Source organism: Ranitomeya variabilis, chromosome 1 (genome assembly GCF_051348905.1).
Source record: "Ranitomeya variabilis isolate aRanVar5 chromosome 1, aRanVar5.hap1, whole genome shotgun sequence".
NCBI lineage: Eukaryota > Metazoa > Chordata > Amphibia > Anura > Dendrobatidae > Ranitomeya > Ranitomeya variabilis.
In genome coordinates, this window is record NC_135232.1 from 14,856,963 (window position 1) to 14,881,632 (window position 24,670).

Consider the following 24,670-nt stretch of genomic DNA (forward strand, 5'->3'; position numbering starts at 1 on the left):
CGTGACGTTGCAGCGTCCTGGATAGCGATATCGTTGAGTTTGACAGGCAGCAGCGATCAGGATCCTGCTGAGATCGTTGGTTAAAGTTCAGAACTTTATTTGGTCGTCAGATCGCCGTGTATCGTTGTGTTTGACAGCAAAAGCAACGATGCCAGCGATGTTTTACAATGGTAACCAGAGTAAATATCGGGTTACTAAGCGCAGGGCCGCGCTTAGTAACCCGATGTTTACCCTGGTTACCAGTGTAAAATGTAAAAAAACAAACAGTACATACTCACCTTCTGATGTCTGTCACACGTCCCTCGCTGTCCGCTTCCTGCACTGACTGAGCGCCGGCCGTAAAGTAAAAGTACAGCACAGCGGTGACGTCACCGCTCTGCTGTTAGGGCCGGCACTCACACAGTGCAGGGAAGCGGACGCCGGGGGACGCGAAGGTGAGTATGTAGTGTTTGTTTTTTTACATTTTACACTGGTAACCAGGGTAAACATCGGGTTACTAAGCGCGGCCCTGCGCTTAGTAACCCGATGTTTACCCTGGTTACCCGGGGACCTCGGCATCATTGGTCGCTAGAGAGCGGTCTGTGTGACAGCTCTCCAGCGACCAAACAGCGACGCTGCAGCGATCGGCATCGTTGTCTGTATCGCTGCAGCGTCGCTTACTGTGAAGGTACCTTTACCGCTGTCTCTAACATCATGTCCTCCCTCTATCTGAAACTGAACCTGTCAAAAACTGAACTCCTCGTGTTCTCTCCCTCTACTAACCTACCTTTGCCTGACATTGCCATCTCCGTGCGCGGTTCCACCATGCAACATGCCTGCTGCCTTGGGGTCATCCTTGATTCCGAGCTTTCATTCACCCCCCACATCCGATCACTGGTTTGCTCTTCTTATCTGCATCTCAAAAACATTTCTAGAATTTCTTACTTTCGACTCTGCAAAAACTCTGTTTCACTTATTCATTCTCGTCTGGACTATTGTAACTCTCTAGTAATCGGCCTCCCTCTTACCAAACTCTCCCTGCTCCAATCTGTCCTGAATGCTGCTGCCAGGATCATATTCCTCACCAACCGTTACACCGATGCCTCTACCCTGTGCCAGTCATTACACTGGTTACCCATCCACTCAAGAATCCAGTACAAAACTACTACCCTCATCCACAAAGCACTCCATGGCTCAGCACCACCCTACATCTCCTCTCTGGTCTCAACCTACCACCCTACCCGTGCCCTCCGCTCCGCTAATGACCTCATGTTAGCATCCTCAATAATCAGAACCTCCCACTCCCGTCTCCAAGACTTTACACGTGCTGCGCCGATTCGTTGGAATGCACTACCCAGGTTAATATGATTAATCCCCAATCCCCACAGTTTTAAGCGTGCTCTAAAAACGCATTTCTTCAGACTGGCCTACCGCATCAACGCATAAACCTAACTATCCCTGTGTAGCCTATTAAAAAACAACAACATAATCACGTTCCTCCATCATGTTCTCATACACTTTATGCAGTTAATAGCCTCTGTGTCTGTACTGTTACATACTTAGGCAGTTAACTGGTTCATGCAGCTTTACATGAACACCCGAGCCTTACACTATGGCTGGTCCAAATAACTAAAGAAATTGTTACCATCCACCTCTCGTGTCTCCCCTTTTCCTCATAGTTTGTAAGCTTGCGAGCAGGGCCCTCAGGGGGGAAAAGACTGCGGAAGACTGGGGAAAAATTCAGACCAGGTATTTTGGACAAATTATAAAATTGATTATTTCTCTACTTAAAGCACCCAGAACTAAAAGAGCCACCTTGTCAAAATGCAGCATTACTGCTGCACAAGGTGGCTCTTTTAGTTTCATACCCCTGGGGGGGGGGGGGGGTGACAGGCTCCCTTTAAGAATAGATTTTGAGGAGAATTTATTAGGTCCACTACGTTTCCACAAGTAGACTTCATATTTAATATAGTCATTGTGATCTCTTTCAAACTTGTGCTTTTTAGTGGTCATAATTTTTTCCTCTAGATGGATTGATTGAGAATATCATATTGTTTGGAAGATGAATAATCCTTCATATTAGTGCTCAAATCCATGATCTTTTTTAAAAAATTTCAGTAAGAGTATGGCCCTCTTCCTCAGTAATCAATTTCATGAGTTGAAAGGAGAAGTCTGTGAGGGTAGCCCACAATTTCTGTTTAAAAGAATCTGAATAAACAGTTGTGGATATTTTCTTTAACCTACGGCCCCGAGGAATCATGTTTCTCCAGATAAGATTGGAGAGTGGTGCAATCCCACCAAACTTTCATCTCTTTGGTTAGAAGATTTTCCATTTTGGACATATGCAAAACTAAGATCTGTGTCTGGCTGGAAGTGTTCATCTGGTTTAAGAGAAAATATCAGAGCGGCTTTATTGCGTCTCTGGACATCGTTATCATCGCAATGCAGGTGGGATGTGGAGCCAGCGCAGTAGCATCTATCAGATCACAGGTATGGAGCGCCCCCCACTGTCGCAGGGCCGAGGGGTACCCGGTACCGGGCCTCTCTGTCACGGTTCTGGGATTGTCACGGTGGCTAGATCCGGTCCGTGACCCTGCTAAGGGGCGTCCAATGAAAGGTGTGGATGGTGGTGTGAGGTGCAGGTCGCGATGAATAACGAGGACACAAGGTTGCAGTCTCTTTACCTCTTTACTGAAGGCTTCAGGATCCTCAGTCCAGAGTACGTTAACAGGGCTGTCTGAGACCGGCCGGTCCGATGGCACCTCCAGAGCTCCCTTTGCAGGTGGAAATCTGTGCCTACCTGCTAGCGCTTGTGTGTTGTAGTCCTTCCCTGCTTAGCACCACGGGATAGTCCTCACAACTGTTGTGTCTGTTTCTGATGTTCCCTCACAACTGATTCTGATGTTCTTCTCCATCCCCCAGATGATATGGATAGGACGCACCCGTATGACGGGTAGGCCTGGAGTTCTTCCGGGACCCTAGAGTCGCCCCTCTCCCACTGTTGCCCCCTATGTCTGCTTAGGTGATTTTAGGTGAGACAGCCCGCCTATAACTGACTGTCCTGCCGTTGGTTTGAAGTATTGCTTGGAGCTTAATACTTCCTCGGCGTTCCCGGCCACCGGCTATACACCTCAGTAGGATGTTGCCTCGGTCTAAGGGTACTGTCACACAGTGCCATTTTGATCGCTACGACGGTACGATTCGTGACGTTCTAGCGATATCGTTACGATATCGCAGTGTCTGACACGCAGCAGCGATCAGGGACCCTGCTGAGAATCGTACGTCGTAGCAGATCGTTTGGAACTTTCTTTCGTCGCTTGATCACCCGCTGACATCGCTGGATCGTTGTGTGTGACAGCGATCCAGCGATGTGTTCGCTTGTAACCAGGGTAAACATCGGGTAACTAAGCGCAGGGCCGCGCTTAGTAACCCGATGTTTACCCTGGTTACCAGCGTAAACGTAAAAAAAACAAACAGTACATACTCACATTCCGGTGTCTGTCCTCCGGCGTCTCAGCTTCTCTGCATTGTGAGCGCCGGCCAGCCAGAAAGCAAGCACAGCGGTGACGTCTGACGTCACCGCTCTGCTTTCCGGCCGCTGTGCTTACACAGTGCAGAGAAGCAGAACGCCGGGGGACAGACACCGGAATGTGAGTATGTACTGTTTGTTTTTTTTACGTTTACGCTGGTAACCAGGGTAAACATCGGGTTACTAAGCGCGGCCCTGCGCTTAGTAACCCAATGTTTACCCTGGTTACCCGGGGACTTCGGCATCGCTCCAGCGCCGTGATTGCAACGTGTGACCGCAGTCTACGACGCTGGAGCGATAATCATACGATCGCTGCGACGTCACGGATCGTGCCGTCGTAGCGATCAAAATGGCACTGTGTGACAGTACCCTTACAGCACGACTCCTACTGGTGTTATCTCCTTGTTGCTTTGATCTCGTTTCTCACTCTTCACAATAAACCTCGCTTCTTGTCCTTTCTTAGGGTACCGCCGCGATGAAGTGCAGGCGCTGTCCCGTAACGTTCTTTCTGTTTGCTAGGCCTCTGTCAGGATCCCACACCTGACAGGGACCCCCCTAAATCTTCCCCTGCAACACCCTCTGCCACAGGATGTTGCCTGGTTCCAACCCCGTCAGCTTTCTGTCTAACTTCCTATCTAACCCCCAGTTTTACCAGACTGTGAGGAGTGGCCTAATACATAGCACCCTTAGCTCCCCCTGGAGGCCAGACTGTGAAGTGTATTGGTGCCTGTGATACCTGGTCAGGTGAACTCCTTCAGTGCCATCAGACAAACCATAGCCCCCCTTAGTGGCGGAGCAACAGTACTGCAACGACCAGGACTCTGGGGCGCTGCAGGTGCAGCAGGCGCCATTTTGAGAGAATTTTTTTTTCTGAATAAATTAACATAATTAAATATATATTAAAGATGAGATCATGCTGGCGCCGCCGCCTGCCCACGTGATTTTTTTTCCAAAACATATTATATTCAGGTCAGTGAGGGATCAGTGACCTGTCATAACCCATATAGATGAATATGTAAGCAGAGCACCACATAAAGCCCCTCCCACAGCCACGCCCACAGGCCACCCCGGAGCACAAGCATATAATTAACTGAAAATAAAAAATTATTTTTAAGGAAAGAAAAATGATTTTTTATTTTCACGGCTCTGCGTTATAAACTTCTGGGAAGCACTTGGGGGTTCTAAGTGCTCACTACACATCTAGATAAGTTCCTTTGGGGGTCACTTGTGGGGGGTTTCTACTGTTTAGGCACATCAGGGGCTCTGCAAACGCAACGTGACGCCCGCAGAGCATGCCATCAAAATCTGCATTTCAAAATGTCACTACTTCCCTTCCGAACCCCGACGTGTGCCCAAACAGTTGTTTACCCCCACACATGGGGTATCAGCGTACTCAGGAGAAACTGGACAACAACTTTTGGGGTCCAATTTCTCTTGTTACCCTTGGGAAAATAAAAACTTCCGGGCTAAAAAATCATTTTTGAGAAAAGAAAAATTATTTATTTTCACGGCTCTGCGTTATAAACTTCTGTGAAGCACCTGAGGGGTTTAAAGTGCTCACTATGCATCTAGATAAGTTCCTTGGGGGGTCTAGTTTCCAAAATGGGGTCAGTTGTGGGGGAGCTCCAATGTTTAGGCACACGGGGGCTCTCCAAACGTGACACGGTGTCCGCTAAAGATTGGAGCAAATTTATCATTCAAAAAGTCAAATAGCCCTCCTTCCCTTCCGAGCCCTGCCGTGCCCCCAACAGTGGTTTACCCCCACATATGAGGTATCAGCGTACTCAGGACAAATTGGACAACAACTTTTGTGGTCCAGGTTCTCCTTTTACCCTTGGGAAAATAAAAAAATTGTTGCTAAAAGATCATTTTTGTGACTAAAAAGTTAAATGTTCATTTTTTCCTTCCATGTTGCTTCTGCTGCTGTGAAACACCTGAAGGGTTAATAAACTTCTTGAATGTGGTTTTGAGCACCTTGAGGGGTGCAGTTTTTAGAATGGTATCACTTTTGGGTATTTTCAGCCATATAGAACCCTCAAACTGACTTCAAATGTGAGGTGGTCGCTAAAAAAAATGGTTTTGTAAATTTTGTTGTAAAAATGATAAATCACTGGTCAAATTTTAACCCCTATAACTTCCTAGCAAAAAAAAATTTTGTTTCCAAAATTGTGCTGATGTAAAGTAGACATGAAAAAAATGTTATTTATTAACTATTTTGTGTCACATAACTCTCTGGTTTAACAGAATAAAAATTAAAAATGTGAAAATTGCAAAATTTTCAAAATTTTCGCCAAATTTCCATTTTTTTTACAAATAAATGCAGAAATTATCGACCTAAATTTACCACTAACATGAAGCCCAATATGTCACGAAAAAACAATCTCAGAACCGCTAGGATCCGTTGAACCGTTCCGGAGTTATTAACTCATAAAGGGACACTGGTCAGAATTGCAAAAAACGGCCAGGTCATTAAGGTCAAAATAGGCTGGGTCATGAAGGGGTTAAAATGTATAAAACACAGCGAATATAATTACAGTTTCTATACTGCATGACTTCTGTTTCATATTTTACAAGATGATTTACATATAAAAGTGTGACACTGAGCCACTACTCACAGACAAGCCGTGTAACAGGGAAGTCAGGAGGTACAAGGTCAGATACCAGTAGAGTACATCAAGACAAGGGAGGAAGAAAAAAAAAGACAGTCAGAGACCAAGTCCGGGTTCAGGTACCTGCAGTCAGAGAGCGTCAAGAGTAGAACGGATAATCCACACAAATGGTCACGACAAATCCTAAGTCCGGCAACAATATCAGAGAAAGACACAATCAGATGCAGATCTAAGCATGCACAAAAGTAAGCTCAACTGCAGCTGACACCAATCTGCTCACACCTAGCAAATCACCAAGGACGGGAGGCACATGAGGAAACGCCTGCAAGCCAGATTGAGCTATTGGACTGTCGATCAAAATGCTGAGTGCCCAGCACGCCCCAGGATCAGATTGGATTGTCACTCACAACATTGACAGTTCAGCACACTCCAGAACCCATAGGGCGGCTGTACCATCACTCACAAGGGGCCCTAACCCACAGTAAAGATGAAGCCATGACAAAAAGATTTCCCACATTCTGAATATGAATACAGTTTTTTTCATGTATGACTTTTCTCATGTCTAACAAGATTTGATTTATTTACAAAAGCTTTCCCACACAGTGAACATGAATACGGCTTATCTCCTGTGTGATTTCTCTCGTGTGTAATAAGACTTGATTTATTTAGAAAAGATTTCCCACATTCTGGACATGAATATGGCTTTTCTCCTGTGTGGCGTCTTTCATGTCTCACAAGACTAGATTTATCTGTAAAGCATTTCTCACAGAGTGAACATGAATACGGCTTCTCTCCTGTGTGAGTTCTCTGATGTTTAATAAGACTCCCTTTAACTGTATAAGAATTCCCACATTCTGAACATGAAAATGGCTTTTCTCCTGTGTGACTTCTCTGATGTTTTTTACGTTGTGATGTATTTGTAAAGCTTTTTCCACATTGTAAACATGAAAACGGTCTCTCCCCAGTGTGAATTCTTAGATGTTTAACAAGATTTGCCTGACCTTTAAAACATTTCCCACATTCTGAACATACATAAGGAGTCTCTCCTGTATGTATTCTCTGATGTCTAATAAGACTCCCTTTATCTGTAAAAGAATTCCCACATTCCGAACATGGAAATGGCTTTTCTCCTGTGTGACTTCTCTGATGTCTAACACATTTTGATTTAATTGTAAAGCATTTCCCACATTCTAGACATGAATATGGCTTATCTCCTGTGTGAATTTTCTGATGTGTAAGAAGATTCCCTTTATCTGTGAAGGACTTCCCACATTCTGAACATGAATATGGAGTCTGTCCTGTGTGAATTCTCTGATGTGTAATAAGACTTCCTTTATCTGAGAAGGCCTTCCCACATTCTGAGCATGAAAATGGCTTCTCTCCTGTGTGAATTCTCTTATGTACAACAAATCTTGATTTATTTGTAAAGCATTTCCCACATTCTGAACATGAATATGGAGTCTCTCCTGTGTGAATTCTCTGATGTCTAATAAGACTCCCTTTATCTGTAAAGGCCTTCCCACATTCTGAGCATGAAAACGGCTTTTCTCCTGTGTGAATTCTCTCATGTATAACAAATCTTGATTTAGTTGTAAAGCATTTGCCACATTCTGCACAGGAGTATGGCTTCTCTCCTTCATGTTTGCTTTGAGTTAGATTTTCTGAGCCTTTAGTAAATTCCTTGTCGCACTGAAATCTTGTATCCACTTTGTCACCTGGAATTGTGGTAATAATACGAGATTGCTCAGGAGAGGGTTGCTTATGATTAGGAAGATTATAAGAAAATGAAGTACTGTGAAGTCCTGAATGGATAATATGGTTTTCTCCATTAGAGTGCTTCCTGATATCTTCTTTTTTACAGTTTAGTGATAAGCCGTTATTCGCATAAGGATTTCCTGTAAAGATGAAAGATAGATTGGATGTGATTTTTTTCTACGACACACAAGGGATTTCTAAGTTTATTTTATGGAGCTCACAATGAAGACCCTCGTCAGTGAAAGTTCCGGTAATAAGGAAGACAACTACATGCCATAACATTAACACAATGACGGGTAAAATGAATAAGACTTATAAACTGGTGACATTGGCACAAGTCAGGAGTGGCAGAGATTAGACAGCAAATAGACAGTTCTTAAAGGTAACCTGTCATCAGGATTTACCCCGACTGTACCACCAGTGGCGTTTCACCCTGTCAAGGTTCCTATAATGCCCTTAGTGTAGAAAAGTGTCAATTAAAAATGGAGTTTTAATATTTCAGTATCATATGCAAATGAGATTGACTAATCACAATGGTGACCCTTGCATCAGCGAGTAACCGAACTCTAGAGATCCTCCAAAAATTCAGAAAACTAGCAAAAAAGGCAGAGATGCTTACCTGCCTAGGCCTCCATACAAATGCACTATCAGGATGCAGTGGACCCATGTGGTTAAGATGGCGGCAACACAGGTGCAGAAATACCGATGAGGCAGCCACTCACAACCTACCAAACAAATGGAGGGGGTGGCTGCTTAGCATATGACTGCATATATTTTTTATATGTTTTTTGCACTTTTTCGGGGTGCAGTTGGGACCATTCTGTCTTGTAAACTGGGATGCATCTTAATAGCGCTGGGCAGCCGGCCTGAGCTAATAGAGGTGTGTCACTACTAGGCTGTTAACCTGGATGCTGTGCATTCCCATTGTGTGAACAGCGCCACATACAAGTCTCTTATGTGCAGTCATATGCCAAGCAGCCACCCCCTCCACTAATTTGGTAGGCTGTGAGTGGCTGCCTCATCGGTATTTCTGTCCCTGTGTTGCCGCCATCTTAATCACATGGGTCCACTGCATCCTGATAGTGCATTTGTTTGGAGGCCTAGGCAGGTAAGCATCTCTGCCTTTTTTGCTCTTAACCGAACTCCAGTCAGAAATCTTAGAAGCAGACTGAAATAACGATGAAGGCACATTAAGGGGTTAAATCCGAAACACAGGCCTCCTTTAAAAAGGACTTGTCACTTGCTAAAAAAAAAATTGAGTTAAATATGTTGAAAAAAATTCTCGAGCTCTGATGATTGCACCGCTCTTTTCTGTTCCACACTAAGTGACTCCATTGCAGAGATATTTACATTTGTTCCTCCTGAAGCGCACTATGTGAAATCTCTGCTTTGCAGTCCAACTGAGTGTTAATCAGTCGTTTCTGGGCATATGTGCTTTCACCCAGACTTCTCAGATGCTGACAAACACAGCTTGGCAGCCTCAGACTGCTAGATCAGATGCCGAGCTGCGATTAGCAGCATCTTGGAGCGGTGAAAGCAAATGTCCCCAGAGAAGACTCTGAAGAAAGCCCAGCTTGACTGCAGAGAGGAGATTTCACATAAGAAAAAAAAAAGGAAATAATATCAGCTCACCGAACTACAGTTGTGGCCAAAAGTATTCACACCCCTGCAATTCTGTCAGATAATACTCAGTTTCTTCCTGAAAATGATGGTAAACACAAATTCTTTGGTATTATTATCTTCATTTAATTTGTCTTAAATGAAAAAACACAACAGAGAATGAAGCAAAAAGCAAAACATTGATCATTTCACACAAAACTTCAAAAATGGGCCAAACAAAAGTATCGGCACCCTCAGCCTAATACTTGGTTGCACAACCTTTAGCCAAAATAACTGCGACCAATCGCTTCCACTAACCATCAATGAGTTTCTTACAATGCTCTGCTAGAATTTTAGACCATTCTTCTTTGGCAAACTGCTCCAGGTCCCTGATATTTGAAGGGTGCCTTCTCCAAACTGCCATTTTTAGATCTCTCCACAGGTGTTCTATGGGATTCAGGGCTGGAGTCATTGCTGGCCACCTTAGAAGTCTCCAGTGCTTTCTCTCAAACCATTTTCTAGTGCTTTTTGAAGTGTGTTTTGGGTCATTGTCCTGCTGGAAGACCCATGACCTCTGAGGGAGACCCAGCTTTCTCACACTGGGCCCTACATTATGCTGCAAAATTTGTTGGTAGTCTTCAGACTTCATAATGCCATGCACACGGTCAAGCAGTCCAGTGCCAGAGGCAGCAAAGCAACCCCAAAACATCAGGGAACCTCCGCCATGTTTGACTGTAGGGACAGTGTTCTTTTCTTTGAATGCCTCTTTTTTTCTCCTGTAAACTCTATGATGATGCCTTTGCCCAAAAAGCTCTACTTTTGTCTCATCTGACCAGAGAACATTCTTCCAAAATGTTTTAGGCTTTTTCAGGTACGTTTTGGCAAACTCCAGCCTGGCTTTTTTATGTCTCGGGGTAAGAAGTGGGGTCTTCCTGGGTCTCCTACCATACAGTCCCTTTTCATTCAGACGCCGACGGATAGTATGGGTTGACACTGTTGTACCCTCGGACTGCAGGGCAGCTTGAACTTGTTTGGATGTTAGTCGAGGATCTTTATCCAACATCCGCACAATCTTGCGTTGAAATCTCTTGTCAATTTTTCTTTTCTGTCCACATCTAGGGAGGTTAGCCACAGTGCCATGGGCTTTACACTTCTTGATGACACTGTGCACGGTAGACACAGGAACATTCAGGTCTTTGGAGATGGACTTGTAGACTTGAGATTGCTCATGCTTCCTCACAATTTGGTTTCTCAAGTCCTCAGACAGTTCTTTGGTCTTCTTTCTTTTCTCCATGCTCAATGTGGTACACACAAGGACACAGAACAGAGGTTGAGTCAACTGTAATCCATGTCAACTGGCTGCAAGTGTGATTTAGTTATTGCCAACACTTGTTAGGTGCCACAGGTAAGTTACAGGTGCTGTTAATTACACTAATTACAGAAGCATCACATGATTTTTCGAACAGTGCCAATACTTTTGTCCACCCCCTTTTTTTATGTTTGGTGTGGAATTATATCCAATTTGGCTTTAGGACAATTCTTTTTGTGTTTTTTCATTTAAGACAAATTAAATGAAGATAATAATACCAAAGAATTTGTGTTTGCAATCATTTTCAGGAAGAAACTGAGTATTATCTGACAGAATTGCAGGGGTGTGAATACTTTTGGCCACAACTGTAGGTCAAGGCAAAATGAAATCCATGCGGTGATACTTGAAACTAACAGGACCAGTGTCCCCAGCACAGGAGCCAAAAAATATGAAAATTTTCCAGCGCCAATGATAAAAATATAAAAAAAATTGACTGGAAGGACTGGAGAAAGTAACCCGTGATTTTTTTCATAATTGTAACCTCATTATTATTCTTATTTATATTGTTGTGATTGTCCATTAACCCTCTTAAGGAAGGAGCCACTTTGCAGTTTAATGACTGAGCCTCATTTTATAAATCTGACCAGTGTCCCTTTATGAGGTAATAACTGGAACGCTTCAACGGATCCTGGTGACTCAGACTTTTTTGTGACATATTGTACTGCATGATAGTGGTAAAATTTGATGGATATGACTTGTGCTTATTTGTGAAAATATCAGAAATATGGTGAAAATGTTGCAATTTTAAAAACTTTTAATACTTATGCACTTAAACCAGAGAATTATGTCACGCACAATAGTTAATAACATTTACCACATGTCTACTTTACCCTTCAGGTGCTTTGCAGAAATTAACATTTTAATTTTTTCACAAAAATTTTACTTGAGCCCCAAATTTTTAATTTTCACAATGGAAACAGGATAAAATGGACCTCAAAATTTGTTGTTCAATTTCTCCTCAGCACTCTAATACCCCATACATGGGGGAAAACTACTGTTTAGATGCATGGCAGGGATCAGAAGGGAAGGAGCGCCATTTGACTTTTTGAACTAAAAAATGGTTGGACTGAAGAGTGGACGCCATGTTGTGTTTGGAGAGCTCCTGATATGCCTAAACAGTGGAAACCCCGCCACAAGCCACCCCATTTTGGAAACTAGACTCCTCAAGGAATTTATCTAGAAGTGTGGTGGGCACTTTGAACCTCCAGGTGCTTCACATATGTTTATAAAGCAGAGAGGTGAATATAAAAAAAAACAGATTTTGCCACAAAAGTGTTTTTAGCCCCATTTTTTTTTATTTTCACAAGGGTAACAGGAGAAAATGGACCCCAAAATTTGTTGTGCAATTTCTCCTGAGTACGCCGATACCCCATATGTGGGGAAAAACTATTGCTTCGTTTAAGGAGTATTTAAATGACTATTTACATCTCCGGTTTACTGTTGAAGAGTTCAATAAGACTGCCCCTTTTTTGGGCGTCACTCTTACTGGTGACGCATTATTCAGACTGTGTTACATAAGAAACCTACCAGTGGTAACTCCATTTTACATGCCACGAGCGGTCATCGACTCAAATTAGCCGTAATTTACTGATTGATGAATTCACCAGGGCCCGTGGTGCGTGTTCTGTTCAATCAGATTACCAACTTCAATGTACAAAAATAAAAAAAAAAGTTTTTTTCAAGAGGGGATATAAAGAATAGGGCCTTGTCCATCACTTGTCCTAAACCACATATTTACTGATTGATGAATTCACCAGGGCCCGTGGTGCGTGTTCTGTTCAATCAGATTACCAACTTCAATGTACAAAAATAAAAAAAAAAGTTTTTTTCAAGAGGGGATATAAAGAATAGGGCCTTGTCCATCACTTGTCCTAAACCACATGCCTCACTCTTCATGGACAATCACAATAATATAAATAATAATAAGGTTAAGAAAAAAGCACAGGTTCCTTTCTCCGCTTCTTTCAGTACAGATTATTCATATATCACTAAATGACCTACAGATCATCAAGATGAGAGCCTGTATAATATCCTCTCGGGGCACTATAAGTGTAGCTAGCAAAGCCTCTAACATCGGTAATTTGCTGTCACTTAGGCTTTTTTCCAGAAATGACGCTTATAAATATATGTGTTTTGACCTGAAAGGATCCTTTAAATGTGGAGGTAATAAGTGCCATCTGTGCAAATCCAGGTTAAACACAAATTCTTTTACTAGCAATACGGATAAGACATAATATTACATCTTTTATTAAGGGCAGTGTCACATATGTGGATTACATGGCCACTTGTAGCACACAAGTATTACATTGGCGGCACATCGTGTGTGATAAGGAGGAGAATTGCAGAACATATTACCGCAGCCTCACCTGACTCCATGCCGTCCGGCCCTTCCCCTTCAGCTGTCTAAACACTTTCTGGGTATACATCGGTGCAAGGCTTCCTCACCAAGAGCCATTGGAATGGAACATGTCAACCAGCCCAAAATAGGCGGTAACTGGCACAAAGCTCAGCAGTGAGGCTTAATGGATTCTCTAACTGAAAATGCCTCTGTGATCAGGATTGTGCTCAGTAACTACAGACAGTGTCAGGTCGGTGCCATTATACTGATGACACTGATACCTTCTGATGAAATCCGTCTTGTGGTTCTTGTTTATTCTTTATTTGTACTTTTCAGCTAATGATATGCTCGTGCTCCGGGGCGGGGCTGTGAGCGACCTGTGGGTGGGGCTTTATGTGATGTTCTGATTAGCTGTTCATCTGTATGGCTTATGACAGGTCACTGATCCCTCACTGACCCGCCCCCATTTTACATACTGCATATGTTATGGTTTTAAAAAAGTAAATTACATTCATCATGTAGGCGCCTGCGCTGTAGCATGATCACATCTATAATATCCATATTTTTATTTTGTGATATAAATTTCATGAGAAAAAAAAAAAACTTTCTTCCTCAAAATGGCGCTGGCCACGCATGCGGAGTAGCATAGTTTGGAACACGATAGAAGTTATTGCACAGGTTCCACCACTGGCGCCATTTTGTTAGAGCTAGATATATGGTGCATGGATTCTCCGTGCTTCCGCCCTGGTGACAAGGTGTGGCTCTCATCCAGGTACGTCAAACTGAAGATTCCCTCTTACAAGTTGGGTCCTCATTTTATCGGTTCTTTTCGAGGTACTAAAGCGGATCAATGAGGTCTCTTATAACTGAAGTTGCCTTCTTCATTACGGATTCCGAATGTTTTCCATGTATCTCTGCTGAAACTGGTCATCTTGGGCACTAAACCCGTGCCAACTGCCTTAGATGATGTTTATGAAGTGGAGAACAACTTGACCAACATGACTGTCAGAAAACGAGAAATCTAAATGTGGCCATCACAGCTGTTTGTACATACAAGCTCGTAATCCCTTATGATAAAGCAATTCTCCACCCCGGAAAAAAGGAGTGACTAAACATTCATCCTGTGTTCTGGTCCTCCTACATCCAAGCTGGCCTCCATAGTGGGAGAGGAACGACAGCTGAATGTCTGACCCACACCTCCATAGCATAGCTCATATTGACTTACCATAGGGCTATTCATGTCCCGGGCGGCCGGCCTGGATGTAGAGGGACAAGAATGCGGACCTCAGTGAAGGAGGCAGTGGGAGGCTATAGGAAGGACGACTCTACATGTGTCTACACTGGTCAGCACTAGGCAGAGGCTGCTACATCACCGGAATCCGTAGGACGGGGAGATTCATAACCTGTAACACAAGCTCAGTCATTTACTTGGCAGCACGGGACTTGTAGAAGAAAAATATGGACGGAAAGGATGGAAGTAATATTAACAAAGGTAAAGGAAAACTAAATCTGCGCTTCCTAAATCATTAAGGTGTGAAGGCAGCCTCGTTATTCATCGGTGCACCGCCGGACTCTACAGGAGCAGCTGCGCCATCACCGGACGCTTCTGCTGTGATGTGGAAGGCGGATAAAACTTCACTGCACCAGAGACTCCACACGATACCACATACGCCGGTCGTTATTACACACCGGTCATCATCATCACACACCGGTCATCATGATGAAGAGCCAGTCATCATGATGAAAAGCCAGTCATCATTATCACACACCGGACATTATTACATACCTGTGGAAACATCTACCGGAATCTCCTCCTTCCCATCAGTCACACACGGCTGATCCCCCCTCGTCATCACTTCTTCTGTCTCATCCTTCACTTTATTCTTAGTCGGATCTTCCTCCTGATATATCAGATGTAACAATCAGCACAATACAAGAAACCACCAAAATCTGTGACCTCTATGACCTCGATCAAAAATGTCCCCCCATATACAGATCCGGTACAGGGCTCAGCACCGTCTACCTGATGATCCTTCGGGATGTTGTGATTCTCCTCCGGACAGTCCTGGGAATACAGAGGACGGGGACATCTCTCTGGTGGATTTCTCCTCCTGGATCCATCTGTAGGAGACACACAGTGATGGAATAGATTGTGTCATGTGATGAGATGATGGGAGTAGTAGTAGATGTCCACAGAACAGACATGACAGTCTCCCCTCCTCACCCTGCTGATCGGCCCATATTGTGATCGCCTCTTGTGCTCCATGTATAACCTCAACCTTAATATCAATCAGATCTTCACCCTAAAAAGTAAAATGTAAGATGAGCTCAGGTCCCATCACTTCATGGTCAGATGTTGTGGAGGCTTCAGTGTCATCTACCTGATGATCCTCCGGGATGTTGTGATTTTCCTCTGGACGGTCCTGAGAATACAGAGGACGAGGACATCTCTCTGGTGGATTTCTCCTCCTGGATCCATCTGTGGGAGACAACCTCATTGACTGCACCGCGAGAGTCTGCCTCCCTTCCAAATAGGAACTTCTGAGCGATATTTAACCCCTTCCTGACATATCACATACTGTTTTATCATATGTCAGGTCCCATTCTATGATGCGGCTAAGTGCTCACCCCCCATACCAGCATGTACTGATTTTCCATAGCACCATTCTATAGATTTCATGTTTACTCGTGCAATCCATGTTACTGATGAACGTCTGATTATCAGACTGAAATATCAATATATTTTGGATTTCATGAGCCAATAAAAAATGTTTGAATCCTCATTACATCCGAGCGCCAAATTTTCTCCTAATTAATAACTTCCTATTGACACCTCCAAAATGTGATTGTGGGCCATTCTATGCTGCATTGAAATATACACCGACAGTGGCCATGAAGGAGCAATGCGATCAGAGAGTACAGACAAAAAACAGGATTTTTGGTTGCTTACCGTAAAATCTGTTTCTTGGAGCCTTCATTGGGGGACACAGGAACCATGGGTGTATGCTACTATCACTAGGAGGCTGACACTATGCACAAAAAAAGTTAGCTTCTCTGCAGTGTACACCCCACCGACTGGCATTCTGATAATTAGTGAGAAAGCAGTAGGAGAAACATAAAAGTTGAAAGAACACAAAAAACAGACATCTTAACTGTAATCATAGAACACAGGAAAAAAAAAGGAAAGGATCTACATGGAAGGGTGCCGTGTCCCCCAATGAAGACTCCGAGAAACAAATTTACGATAAGCAACCAAAAATTCTGTTTTCTCTTTCGCTTCATTGGGGACACAGGAACCATGGGACATCCCAAAGCAGTCCCTGGGGAGGAAAAAAAAGACTTCCATTAGGTCTGAGAACTCACCACTGCCGCCTTCAAGATCCTTCTGCCTAGGCTGGCGTCCGCCTAAGCGTAGGTATGGACCTTGTAAAATTTGGCGAACGTGTGGACGGAAGACCAGGTTGCCGCTTTGCAAAGCTGTAGGGCGGAAGCTGTCATGAATCCCAATGGCTAGGGATAGCAAGGGACAAGCAAAGTAATACAAAATATCGGACGAGCTCTAGGGTGATGGAACCTGGGCTGACCGCTGCCCTACGCCTGACAAACGCAACTAGAGATAGCCAGGGAGCGTGCCTACGTTGGTTCTAGACGCCACGCACCAGCCTAAGAGCTAACTAGTACTGCAGAGAAAATAAGACCTCACTTGCCTCCAGAGGAATGAACCCCAAAAGGTATAGTTGCCCCCCACATGTATTGACGGTGAAATGAGAGGAAGGCACACACATAGAGATGATATATATAGGTTCAGCAAATTGAGGCCCGCTGTAAACTAGAAAGCAGAACGATACAAAAGGGGTCTGAGCGGTCAGCAAAAAACCCTAATCAAAAAACCATCCTGAGATTACAAGAACCCATGTGCCAACTCATGGCACATGGGGAGAACCTCAGTCCACTAGAGCTACCAGCTAGCATAGAGACATAATAAGCAAGCTGGACAAAAAACCAAACAACTGAAAATCAGCACTTAGCTTATCCTGAAAGATCTGGGAGCAGGTAGGCAGGAACCAAACAGAGCACATCTGAATACATTGATAGCCGGCAAGGGAATGACAGAAAGGCCAGGTAAAATTGGAAACACCCAGCCTCTGATGGACAGGTGGAAACCAAAGGCCGCAACCCACCAAAGTCACCCAGTACCAGCAGTAACCACCAGAGGGAGCCCACAAACAATCCACAACAGGAAGCCCTGTGGTGCACCGCCCACGAGGCGCCGACTGGCGGGGTAGAGCGAGCCTTAATCCCAGGAGGGGGCACTGTCTTCTTGACCCAGTAAGCCTCCAAAATTGCCATCCTGATCCAGCGAGAAATTGTCGCCTTGGAGGCCTCTAAGCATACCATCTGGAATGACGAAAAGAGAGTGTCTTCCGAAAAGATGCAATTCTAGTCAGATAGACCATCACCGCCCTGACCAGGTCTAGCTTGTTCAGGGAACGCTCCAGAGGATGGGTCGGAGCAGGACAAAAAGAAGGTAGAATGATGTCCTCATTTAGGTGGAAGGCGGACACCACCTTGGGAAGGAAAGAAGCCACAAAACCACTTTATCCTGGTGATAAGAAAGGAGGGCGACAAGAAAGGGCCGGCCAACTCCGAGACACGCCGGATGATGGTGATGGCCACGAGAAAGGCCACCATCCAGGACAGAAAAGACAGGGAAACTTCTCTGAAAGGCTCAAAGGGTTCGGAACCCTTCAGGGTCTCCAGGACTAGATTGAGATCCCAGGGATCCATGGGAGCTCAATACGAAGGAGCTGCATGCACTACTCCCTGAAGGAAGGTCTTGACCTGCTGTCGGGATGATAACGTCTCCTGGAAAAGAATGGAAAGCGCTGATACTTGACCCTTTAGAGAACTAAGGGCAAGACCCGCGTTGTTATGATCCTAGTGGCAAGGATCGCAAATCTGACTAGCTAAGAAACTAAACCGACGACTAGCTCTGGGGAAGTGGTAACTGGATTGACCGCAACCTGATCCTATCCGCACACAACTATAGGTAGCCGTGGAACGTTACCTGAAAATCCTAGACGTCTCTTCACGGCCTGAGAAACTGACTATTCCTAGAGGGAAAGTAATGTCCTCACTTGCCTCAGAGAAATGACCCCAAAGATATAGAAAAGCCCCCACAAATATTAACGGTGAGTTAAGGGGAAAGCACAAACGCAGAGATGAAATAGATTTAGCAAATGAGGCCCGCTAACACTAGATAGCAGGAAATAGGAAGGGAACTGTGCGGTCAATGGAAAACCCTATTCAAAATATCCACGCAGAGATTGCTCGAGCCCCCGCACCAACTAACGGTGCGGGGGAAGCAACTCCGTACCCCAGAGCTTACCAGCAGCAAGAAATCACATATTAGCAAGCTGGACTAAACTCATCATACACAGAAATCAAATTGCAGACAGATGAGCAAAAAATAATCAAACAGAAACTTAGCTTCTCATGAAGAGACTGAAAACGAAGATAGTCAGGAGTAATCAGAATAGCACTGAGTACATAGACAGCCGGCAACAAGTGGAGGTGTAGCAGAGCTAAATAGGAACCTCCCTAGAGAATAACGAGGCAGCTGATCCAGCCACAGACCCGCAGGATAACAAACAAAGCCACCAGGGGGAGCCCAAAAACAAAACTCACACAATACCACCTGTGACCACAAGAGGGAGCCCAAAAACAGAGTTCACAACACCGCGTCCAGTCCCGCCTGGAGAAACGACAAAATAGAAGGGAAAGAAAAGGACATAGGTGGGATGTGATTGGACTCGCACCAGTTGAAATAGGCCCTCCAGGTTCGATAGTAGATCCTGGAAGACGACGGCTTCCTAGCCTGGATCATGGTGTGAATCACCCGATCTGAAAAACCGGACACTTTCAGAACCGTGGTTTCAACAGCCACGCCGTCAAACTGAGCGACTGAGAATTAGGGTGGCAGATCAGACCTTGAGATAGCAGATCGGATCTGTCTGGAAGTCTCCAGGGAGCATCCGCAAAAAGGTTGACGATCTCCGCAAACCAAGGCCTTCTGGGCCAATCCGCTGCGATCAGAATGACTGGCACCCCCTCCACCTTGAACTTCTTCAACAGCATGGGAAGAAGAGGAAGGGGAGGGAACAGATAGGGAAGCACGAACTGCGACCAAGAAATGGCCAGAGCATTGGCACCCACTGTGAGAGGATCGCGGGACCTGGAGACGAACCGAGGGACCTTCCTGTTCAGTTGGGACGCCATAAGGTCCACATCCAGAGTCCCCCATCTAAGGTAAATCTGATGGAAGACCTGATGCAGGGAACATTCCCCTGCCTCGAGGCCCTCGCGGCTGAGAAAATCAGTGGCCCAGTTGTCCATGCCGGGGATATGCACAGCGGATATCGCCGGAACCGTCATCTCTACCCAAAGGAGGATCTTGGATACCTCGGCCAATGCCAAGGAACTCCAAGTCCTTCCCTGGTGGTTGTAGGATAGCTGCGGAGACACCATCACGTGTTTCTCAACGCAAGCAGTGAATAGCCAGACCTTTCCCCGGGAAGGAACAACCACGGGAAGGGCAGCATCCAGTAAAGGAAAACATCCAATACAGGAAAACCACCTATGCCAAGCATGGTATCCATCCACAGACAGCTGTTTCGGGGTGTTTGCCCCTCATCAGTGTGGAGTATCCTACATGCATTTGCATATTTCCCATAAGGGATGGGGGCAGTGTTCTGGATCACTGCGTTGAGAAACACGTGATGGTGTCTCCGCGGTGTTGGATGTTTTGGTCTCCCCGAGGCAAATCATCTGTTCCTTCACAGCCTTTTACTAGGCACTGCTCCTAATAGCCAGATTCCTACTCCACACTGATGAGGGGCAAACACCCCGAAACAGCTGTCTGTGGATGGATACCATGCTTGGCATAGGTGGTTTTCCTGTATTGGATGTTTTCCTTTACTGGATGCTGCCCTTCCCGTGGTTGTTCCTTCCCGGGGAAAGGTCTGGCTATTCACTGCTTGCGTTGAGAAACACGTGATGGTGTCTCCGCAGCTATCCTACATGCATTTGCATATTTCCCATAAGGGATGGGGGCAGTGTTCTGGATCACTGCGTTGAGAAACACGTGATGGTGTCTCCGCGGTGTTGGATGTTTTGGTCTCCCCGAGGCCAATCATCTGTGCCCTTACAGCCTTTTACTAGGCACTGCTCCTAATAGCCAGATTCCTACTCCACACGGATGAGGGGCAAACACCCCGAAACAGCTGTCTGTGGATGGATACCATGCTTGGCATAGGTGGTTTTCCTGTATTGGATGTTTTCCTTTACTGGATGCTGCCCTTCCCGTGGTTGTTCCTTCCCGGGGAAAGGTCTGGCTATTCACTGCTTGCGTTGAGAAACACGTGATGGTGTCTCCGCAGCAATCCTACATGCATTTGCATATTTCCCATAAGGGATGGGGGCAGTGTTCTGGATCACAGCGTTGAGAAACACGTGATGGTGTCTCCGCGGTGTTGGATGTTTTGGTCTCCCCGAGGCCAATCATCTGTTCCTTCACTTCCCTGGTGGTTGACATATGCCACTCCCATGGCATTTTCCATCTGAATTCGGATTGGCAGACCCCTGAGAAGCCTTTCCCAGTGAAGGAGGGGCAGAAAGATGGCCCGTATCTTGAGGATATTGATCAGTAGAGTAGACTCCTGTGCCGACCAACGTCCCTGGACAGTCAGGTGACAAAAAACTGCCCCCCAGCTGAGAAGGCTGGCATCTGTTGTCACCACCTGCCAGTGAACGGGAAGGAAGGACCGGCCCTGGAAGATGAGGGGTGACGTCAGCCACCAATTTAGGGACCATTTGACCCAGGACGAGAGCCGAATCGGGTGATCCAGAGAAAAAAACAGACTTGTCCCACTGCCAAAGGATGGCCTGCTGAAGTGGTCTTGAGGAGATCGCCTCCGACGCTGCCACCATCCTCCCTAGGACCTTCATGGCTGATCGGAAGGATGGAAGCCGAGGGCCCTGAAGCAAGCAAACTTCCTGCTGGAGAATTGCTTTCTTCTCTTCGGGGAGGAAAACTCTGGTCTGACGGGTGTCGAACAGCATGCCTGGAAACATGAGGCGCCAAGTCGGAACTAGGCAGGACATCTTCCTGTTGACAAGCCACCCGAAACGGGACAGGGTGTCGATGATGATGGTCAGACTTTCGTGAGCCTGAGGATGTCGTTGAGGTACGGAAAGAGCACTAGACCTCTGATCCTCAAAATGGCCATCAACGTTATCATAATCTTTGTTAAGACCCTGGGAGTGGTTGCGAGACCAAACGGCAGGGTGACAAACTGGAAATGCTCCTGATGTACCGCAAAATGCAGGAATTTGTGATGTCCTGGGAATATAGGGACATGAAGGGACTCCATCCCGAAATGGCGCAGGCGGACCCTTTTGTACAGTAACTTGAAGTCCAGAATGGGAAGAACCGCACCATCTTTTTTCGGTACCACAAACAGGTTTGAGTAGAAACCTGTGTCGTTCTCTTTCTGAAACGGGAACGATTACACCCGAACTGAGGAGGGAGGCGATGGAGAAACCCGGGACTAGAGCAGTGTCCATTGGATGCATCCTCCACCGAGGTGAGCCAAACGTCTCTGAAGAAAAGGAGAGCTTAGGTCTCGTTGTGAGTCATGCCGAGGTAGACCTTCCAGGTCTAGACCTGGTGGATCTACCTTGGGAGTGGCGGGAGTGCCAGAAAGGGGTGGGCCTAAAGGAAACCTTTTTCCTATGTGGCACACTTTGCGGCCTCTGCTGGTGGGAAAAGGACTCTATCGTCGCGAAACAAGAAGGCCGAAAGGACCGAAACTGCCGCTTCGGACGAGGCCGTCAAGGATGACGGTGACATCATCCCAGGTCCTTCTCCCAAAGCATCCCTGGGAATGGAAGCCGCCGCATGCACCGCTGAGGAGATCGGGGGCCGTCGGAAGGTGAGAATAACCATTTTTTATTTTTTTGTAATCATTTTTAACATTAGATCTTTTTACTATTGATGCTGCATAGTTGGTCACACTTGTCAAACACTATGTTTGGCAAGTGTGACCAGCCTGTCAATCTGTAGAATCGCTTGGAAAACGCTAGCATTCTGCAAGCTAATTACGCTTGCAAAACGCTAGTGTTTAGCATGAACAAGCATGCCAATTCCGCATGCGATATACCAGCGGCAGGAGTTGCAGCAATTCTGCAATGTGTGCACTTAGCCTAAATGTAAATTAACAATGCCTAGAAAGTAAAACAGATGTAAGGACTAAATCACTACCACAGTATATATAGCCTGTGGCCCACTATGCTGACATGTGACAGAGGAGACGGCACTCGATGCGTCCAATAATTCCGCACAAATCTCAAAAGGAACCACAACATTTCACCAGCTAAGTACAGGAAAATTACAGCCAGAACCCTTAGGATAGAATAGATATATAACAGATGGATAGATAGATATATTTCATAACCCCCCTACATATAATAAACTTGCACTCTTTAGTGCCTTTTGTGGCATTAAAGGATGTTTGGCCTTCTTTAACCGAATAAATGAAAAAAAAAAAAAAAATCGACACGTAGTCTCCTTTATTTTTTGATAACCAGCTAAGGTAAAGCAGACAGCTGTGAGCTGATATTATCAGGCTGGGATAGTCCATGGTTATTGGGCTCTTCCCAGCCTAAAAATACCAGCCGGTAGCCACCGCAGAATTGGGGCATCAAATTAGATGCTCCAATTCTGGCGCTTTGCCTGGCTCTTCCCGACTGCCCTGGTGCGGTAGCAATCGAAGAAATGGTGCTTGGTGTTTATGTAATCCACTGAATCTGCCGTAGTCCACATATGAATAGATGAAAAACATAAAAAGAGAGCAAAAAAAACAAAACAAAGACACTGACCCTCATTCACCAGTTTATTAGAAAAAAAATAGTTCCCAATCAGAACCGGTATAGTCCAGCGTTCTCCGAATCCATCACCGGCGATTGTGAATTGCAGTAAGTTACTGCAATTCACAGTCGCCAGGTAGTGTCGTCACTGCCGGTTCACGCGGAGCTCCGTAACACCCGGCGGCTCTGAACAGCGGTGATGTCAGTAACTATATTGCTCATCAGTCGCCGAGTCACGCTGCCCTTTATGAGACTCGGTGACTCTGATGAGCAGTAGAGTTACTTTTGTCACCACTGATCAGGGCCGTCGGAACTCGCTGAGCGCAGCGGGAGTCAGCAACTCTGATTAGCGGTGACACACAGTAACGTTACTTACTGCTATTCACAGTCGCCGGGGGGCTGGATTCAGGGAACGCTGGATTTCCTCAGACCTGCGTGGGAACATTTATTCTAATAAATTGGTGAATGAGAAACAATTTGCTTTTTTAATCTTTTTATGTTTTGTCAGGTATCCATTTGTGGACTACGATGGATTCGTTGGACCTGCATGTTTGTTTTTTAAATAAATTGGTGACCCAGGGATAGTGTGAGAGAGTATTTATTCAAATAAAGTATTTTTCTGTGTTTTTATTTTATATTACTGGGTTAGTAGTGGGGGTGTATGATAGACCCCTCTCCATTGCAATCACCAAAGGTTGATGGCAGCTGGGATTTTTGACAAATCACAGCTAACCTTAACCCCAACTACCATTACCCCTATTGCCAACGCACCAGGGCAATTGGAAAGAGCAAGGCAAAAGCTCCAAAACTGGTGCCTCTCATGTGATACGCCACTTCTAAGGGGCTGCCGGCTGGTATTTTTAAGCTTGGAAGAGAACAATAACCAAGGACCTTCCCAGCCTGATAATACAAGCCCACAGCTGTCTGCTTTACCTTGGCTGGTTATCAAAAATAGAGAGACCCCACTATGTCTTTTTAAATTACTTATTTATTAAGTTAAACAAAGTAAAACACCCTTTAGTGCCACATGAAAAGTGAAGGGGTGCTTATCACCAGAACACAAGCTGGGCACAATGTATGGAGGCTCTACACTGTATGAGGGCTTAATGTATGGACACTAAACTGGCATATTTGTAATTCTCCAGAATAAAGCCTGTCATGGATGTAAAAAAAAAAATCACTGCAGTCGTAGAAGAATAATTGAGAGGTGCGATTTCTACAGTGGAGCTATTTGGTTTTTTTTCTGCTGTTCTGGCACTTTAGGGGATCCACAAATGGTGCCTGCAAACTATTCTAGCAAAATCTGTGCTCCAAAAACCAGATAGACCACACGCCATGGCTGAGAAGGAAGGAGCGCTAACAGTAATTTCTGATTCAATAGATTTTTTATTTATTTTTCCAAAAAGAAAAAAAAAAAAAAAAAATTTTAACAACAATAACAAGTTGTGCATGTGGCATATCACTTCTATCTTTTAAGTATATCTTCCCTCAATATTTTACTATACTATACACTGCTAGTTTTCAGAGTCCAGTATTTCAGCTGATGTTATTTGTGGGTATTTATT

General features: G+C 45.1%; 1 protein-coding gene across 1 annotated transcript in view; it reads right to left on the reverse strand.

The window, feature by feature from the left end:
- Window positions 1-4,615: 4,615 nt before the first annotated feature.
- Window positions 4,616-24,670, reverse strand: part of LOC143793532 (uncharacterized) — a 32,671-nt gene continuing 12,616 nt past the window's right edge. Inside the window, exons 5-9 of the mRNA XM_077280582.1 lie at window positions 15,560-15,657; window positions 15,403-15,481; window positions 15,202-15,299; window positions 14,965-15,079; window positions 4,616-8,012 (exon numbers count right to left, since the gene is read on the reverse strand). Coding sequence (XP_077136697.1) covers window positions 6,658-8,012; window positions 14,965-15,079; window positions 15,202-15,299; window positions 15,403-15,481; window positions 15,560-15,657 — 1,745 coding nt within the window. The 3' untranslated portion in view covers window positions 4,616-6,657. The remainder of the gene's footprint in view (window positions 8,013-14,964; window positions 15,080-15,201; window positions 15,300-15,402; window positions 15,482-15,559; window positions 15,658-24,670) is intronic.